Source organism: Pithys albifrons, chromosome 1 (assembly GCF_047495875.1).
Source record: "Pithys albifrons albifrons isolate INPA30051 chromosome 1, PitAlb_v1, whole genome shotgun sequence".
In the NCBI taxonomy this organism is placed as follows: domain Eukaryota; kingdom Metazoa; phylum Chordata; class Aves; order Passeriformes; family Thamnophilidae; genus Pithys; species Pithys albifrons.
In genome coordinates this window covers 185,009-190,502 of record NC_092458.1, presented here as the reverse complement: position 1 = coordinate 190,502, position 5,494 = coordinate 185,009, and the positions used below count along the sequence as shown (strand labels likewise).

The following is a 5,494-nucleotide window of genomic DNA, read 5'->3' as shown; positions in this document are numbered from 1 at the left end:
CAGTCGACTGCGGGAGTTCTTTTCCTAATTGCTCCTGTAATTCCTTTATCTGCACCTTAAAAGGGCTCGAGCACTGCAGGGATGGCCCCAACTGCCCATCAGGGGTATAATGCAAAAGTCAAAAGCCCGCAAAGTTTCTTAGAATGCATAAATCATTAACCGTTTCAGTCTCTGACACCCCTGCACCTTCATGCCCTGTGGAACTCTGGCTGGCAATATCCCAGTCTCCCTCCTAGTCTGCATTACCCAGTTACCAGGTGGGGAGCAAGGGAAAAGCAGACATTGCTGCAGCCCAGTATCCTGGCCCATGTTCGTTCTGCAGCCTGCATGTTGTGCTTACATGAGCTGCCACCAGGACAAACAGTTCAGGTACCTTTTGACTCCTGCTCTCTTCTTTTTTTTTTTTTTCAGAAGTGTTTTCTTAACTGCTAAGAGAAATTTTTTAAAAGGGAGTTTTCTGTCACCTCTGCTCTGATTGCAGAGGGAGGGAAGTGTAAGTCCTCTTCAGAGGGAATCCAGAGTATTTAATTAATTTGTTAATTTATTATGATTTACTTCATTAATCAAACCAGGGAAAATCTGAAATATGTCCTCATTAAATTTAAAACCGTTTCTGCACATTGTCCCTTCTGCCTTGTCATTTCTCAGTGAGTTTTCAGGCTGACAAAACAAAACTCAGGTTAGTTAGAGACATGGTACAGAATTCTCAAGTCTAACTGTGTTCCCTCCTGACTGTTGCTGGTCCTGGTAAGCACTTTGTTAAGTTAGAAAAAATACAAGGTGCTCATAAAGAGATATTTTGAATCCAGAAAGTATAATTTTGTAGTTCTGCACATTTGAACTGTAATTCCCACTTGTACCCTGATCTCTGGGGTTTTCTTTTTGGTGTAAGTACAAGTTAAAATCTGTGGGGCAACAACTGTGAAAACAATCAGGTTTCTGCTATTTTAGGTTTTCATTCTATCGGTGACTGTGGGCTAAGAGAGTGAATTGGTTCATCTGGTTGAGTGTTTTAGAGTTTGTTTTGTGAGTGTATGATCCTTGCATACATGTTGCTTCTTGTATGTATTGACTCAAATCTCTTTTTAGGTATCGAACTCAAATTCTCTTATTAGGGCAAGTGTCGAGATTTTGAAACAATGTTGTGGTTTGAATCCTTTGCTGTTTTACGGCTGTGAAGAGCAGGAGCAAGTGAAAGATGATGCTGATATTTCACTGTTGCCTACCATTGTAGAGCGAGTTGTTCTTCCTAAATTAACAGGTATAGGTTTGGAAAATGGTGGGGAAGGGGTTGTGGAATCTCGTGCTTGTTTGCGCTTTCAGATTTTACTGTTTTGTAAATAAATGAATGATCAATACCTGTATTTGAGTATGTTCAAGGGGGGGTAATTCTTTACTCTCTTACAGTGATTTCAGAAAATATCTGGGATCCTTTTTCTACCACACAGACATGTAGAGTGGTGGCAATTGTACAGAAACCAGTAGATGGATACCCCTCAGTGGTGAATGCAGAAAACAAAAACACACAAGTGAGTTGGGTTTTTTGCATAAGTTAAGGAATTTGAATATATTTTTACTATACTTAATGCTGGAAAACACAGGAAGAAAGAGAAGTTTTCAGTTTATTTGATGCTCGGCAGCTTGGTTGTGAACAGTCAAGTATGGTGATAGATTAAGAGAAGGAACTCAGTGAAACCTCCCCAGAATAGGTACTGGAGATAAAAAGATACACCAAATGTAAGACTTGTTGGTCTCCAGTTTTGCTTTAAGGGTCTGCTACAAATACTGTGTTTTCTTTCTTAAGATCTCTGCAATCTTTTCAAATGCAGTGCCTGGAAATTGGGTAGTTTTACTTTGCCTTCTGTGAGTGCAGCAACTGATGTTAAGAGTTCAGGCTTTAATGGAACCTGTCAAAGTTCAGATGTTTTCATTATTACAGGCTTCTTCCTTTAAGACTGGATGGGTGCTTAAATATGTGTGCCCTTACTGTTGGGCTCACAAATGTTCTTTATTGTTTTAAAAATCAATTTCCGATTTTTAACTACTAAGCAGTGCCTTGGTCATCTAAAAATAAAATGATGTTTCAGATGCTTTTGAAGGCATTATTGCTAAGAATGAGGAGAACACTAGATGCTGATGTATTCATGCCCTTCTATCCAAAAAAGTAAGTTTACTTTCAACTATGGTGTTAGATTTTCCTTAGCAAGTTGCTGCCTTCTGTCCACAGTTAACAGGGTTTTTCCCAGTGTGGTTCAGTGCCTGGATACAGGACATCTTTTTGTTATCCTCCTGGTAGAATTTAGCAAAGACAAGAAGGATGGAAGGGAGTATTTATGGAAATGAATTGTGTGCTGGAAACCAGCAAATTGCAGACAGAGATGTGGTCTTGGTTGCTCATTAAGAAATCTCTTTACTTTGCAGCATCTTAGAAAACAAGAACTCGGGTCCATATTTGTTTTTCCAACGTCAGTTTTGGTCCTCTGGTAAGGTGAGTAAATACATCTGGTAAATGGTCTGAGACAGTGCAGCAATAAAATACTTCTCAAATTTGTGGAAAAGGGTAGATGGAAGCTGCTGTAATCTCTAAATGAGGATCCTTAGTCTTTGGTAATGCACTGTGAGGGAGACTGTATTCTGAATAGGTTTGCAAGATATTTTAAAATATTAAATATTTTTAAATGTTTGATGTGTTTGATCAACTTTCTGGTTTCAGTAAGTCTTGAAATGCCTATTTTCAGTTATTAGGAAACTTTCTCCAGTGGTATGGGATCCTTTCAAATCAAACTCTCCAGGAGCTGTCCATAGATGGGCTGCTGAACAGGCACATCCTTATGGCTTTTCAAAACTCAGAGTATGGAGAGGACAGCATGAAGAAGGCTCAAAGTGTAAGTAAAATCAAACAATGTTTAAAATCACAGATTGCAATTAAAGGAAAAATGTGGTTAAAACTTGAAGTTGCCTATGAAATCTCGGGTTTGGTATTTCAAAAGTTGTAGTGTCAGTGAAAAAGAGATTTTGTATTTTTTAACACACAAACTAAAGAAAGAAACTTCTCTGGCTTATACCTGTATTTCGTGTAGGTATTTTGTGGGTTTCAGTGTCACACTGCTTGGATTTCGGATACTTTTTTGGTAGTTCTCTCATTTTTTCACTCAGTTGGGTCTTGTCACCTCAGTCTCAGCTGGCAGATTTCCCCAATCATGTTACATAGCTTGTAAGAATTTTCTTACATTGTATTTAACTTTCTTTTCCTGTTCTGCCTGGGTAATTGCTTGCTTTCCTAACAGTGGTTCAGTAATCTAAGAGGAGACAAGACTATTTCCCAGCTAGAAAACTCCTGTAGATACCTTGCTCACCTGGCTGATACAATTTACAGACACAGCATTGGTTGCTCTGATGTAGAGAAGAGAAATGCAAGGTAATTACCTTGAGTTAAAGCAATTGCAGTTCTTGTCATTTGTTTTATTTTGCCTGTACATGCAAACATGAGTAACTGTCTCCATCCTGTGGAGTGTCTTTGGAAACTTCTTTAAAAGGAGACTTCCAAAATGTTACCGTGTGGTACATGGGGATATTTTTAAAGTGTCTGGAAACAGCACCTCCTGGAAATACTGAAACACTGATGATACCTGTTGTACCACTGCTTAGTGTCACAGACTCTTATGGGGGTTTGTAAAATGGAAGGAGAGGGACTTTTTATATGGGCAGATCATGTCCACTCAAGGGGCAATGGTTCTAAACTGCAAGAGGAGATATTTAGGTTGGATTTTAGGAAGACATTCTTCCCTGTGAGGGTGGTGAGGCACTGGCACAGGTTGCCCAGGGAAGCTGTGGCTGCTCCATCCTTTTAAGTGTCCAAGGTCAGGTTGGATGGGGCTCAAAGCAACCTGGGCTATGGAAGGTGTCCCTTCCAAACAAAACCACCTTTTATTCTGCCAAATTTTGCAGCTACTGCATGTGGACTATTTCACCTAGTGAGCCCTGCTGATTCCTGCATAATGGCTTCTGAATTGCAAACTGTCTTTCCTATACAGTACAAACCTTCTGATTTCATTTACACAACCAGCTGGATGAACTTTTTGGCCTTAGATCCAAGAGTCACTTTGCTTGAGTCCCATAATGAGCTTAATTAGAAGTTCAGATTAGACACATCACTGCTGGCCTGTAATGGTTTGGCAACAGCACAGGAATAAAGAATCTTCCAGTCTTGTTATACTCTTGTGTATCAGTGTAGCAATTTGTGTGTGAAGTTCATTGAAATTTTTGAACTCTCTCTTTTGGTAGTCTGTGTCTAGGTTTGAAAGAACCTTTTTTACCAGGTGTAAGTACAAACTTGGTAAAAGTTTGTATTGGGAGAGAAACATGCAGTTAGCCTTATTTTCATGGGAAGTTCTAATTTAATTTCTGTCTTCTGTCCTGCCTTTTCCCAGCATTAAACAAATCTGCTGCTGTTGCCCTAATTAAGCAACTCTAATAAATCTGAGGCAGGAATATTTATGATATGGCTTTCATGATGTAGCCTTCTGTTGGGACATTAATCCATGTCATTGATTGTTCTACCCCTTTACTGACTTCTCCTCCCTCCTTTTAGGGAGCACATCAGGCAGGTCATAAAGCTCCTGGCGAGTACCCGAGCCCTGGATCACGCCGTGACAGTTGCAAATGATCACAACGTGAAAGAGGTAAAGATTTTAATAGAGGGAAAAGAGACTTTTCCCACAACTCATTTTGAGCTTTAAAACCATTCCTGATGTGTAATTTATGTACATATGTAAAGTTTCTTAAACTGTATAGTATTGATCCTTGTTTTAATATGAAGTGCATTCTTACAGACAGCACCCTTAAAAAAAATCATTGACTTCATTTAAAACAAAAATGGAATCCCAAGATTTTCATCTTTCCAGAAGCCACCTTTTTCTCCAAGTTTCTCAAAATCTTGTTTACAAGAATACTTTGTGCCCATGCTCAGTAGTCCTGTACTGCTGTTAATTGCTCCATGGTTACATGGCATGTGTATAATATACTTTGTGTAATACACTGTATGCATTTATTTATAACATCATGTTGCTTTCACACTGGGTATAAAGATGTATTGTTGCATTAAGCTTTTCATTTGCTAAAAATTACTTATTTTGACAATAAAATGATCGTACTGTTGGTCAAAGGAACTGGTAAAACATTCAACTGTGTGAAAATTGTGAGCTCAAGAGTACACACATTGGAATGGAACCTGACCTTTAAGAAGCAGCTGGGCTGCACTCCAAGTGGAGCAGGTAAAAGTGGTTTGCATTCAGAATATCAACTCAGAAGACTGTTTTTCAAAAGGGAACTCCAAACTCAATGCTGAATTATTTTAATACAGTCAAAGAATGACAACGTGTGCTGATGGTGCATGTGTAGACGGCAGCACTTCCTGAAGTCCAGACACGTAAGTTGCTCAAATCCACTTTGTGTCCCATTTTGGGGTGGGGGGGTTGTGGTGGTTTTCAGGGTT

General features: G+C 39.2%; 1 protein-coding gene across 4 annotated transcripts; it reads left to right on the top strand.

Moving 5' to 3' along the window:
* Positions 1-21: 21 nt before the first annotated feature.
* LOC139678447 (PAX3- and PAX7-binding protein 1-like) lies at positions 22-5,247 on the top strand. Of its 4 annotated transcripts, XM_071569298.1 has the most exons (9): positions 22-369; positions 1,116-1,261; positions 1,408-1,529; positions 2,088-2,164; positions 2,422-2,488; positions 2,739-2,885; positions 3,288-3,418; positions 4,592-4,682; positions 5,166-5,247. In XM_071569298.1, exons 1-9 carry the CDS (start codon positions 191-193, stop codon positions 5,190-5,192), a joined length of 987 nt encoding a protein of 328 aa, XP_071425399.1. In that variant the 5' UTR covers positions 22-190; the 3' UTR covers positions 5,193-5,247. The 4 variants fall into 4 exon arrangements, with proteins under 4 accessions (XP_071425399.1, XP_071425389.1, XP_071425408.1 ...); XM_071569288.1 differs by having other exon boundaries at positions 4,592-5,180; XM_071569307.1 differs by having other exon boundaries at positions 1,090-1,261; positions 4,592-5,180.
* The last annotated feature ends 247 nt before the right edge of the window (positions 5,248-5,494 follow it).

Coding starts and splice junctions, on each gene's coding strand:
- LOC139678447 (XM_071569288.1), top strand. CDS start 191: ATGCCCTGTGGAACTCTGGCTGGCAATATCCCAGTCTCCCTCCTAGTC. Junction 370..1,115: donor CACCAGGACAAACAGTTCAG/GTACCTTTTGAC, acceptor TTCTCTTATTAG/GGCAAGTGTCGAGATTTTGA. Junction 2,886..3,287: donor GCATGAAGAAGGCTCAAAGT/GTAAGTAAAATC, acceptor CTTTCCTAACAG/TGGTTCAGTAATCTAAGAGG.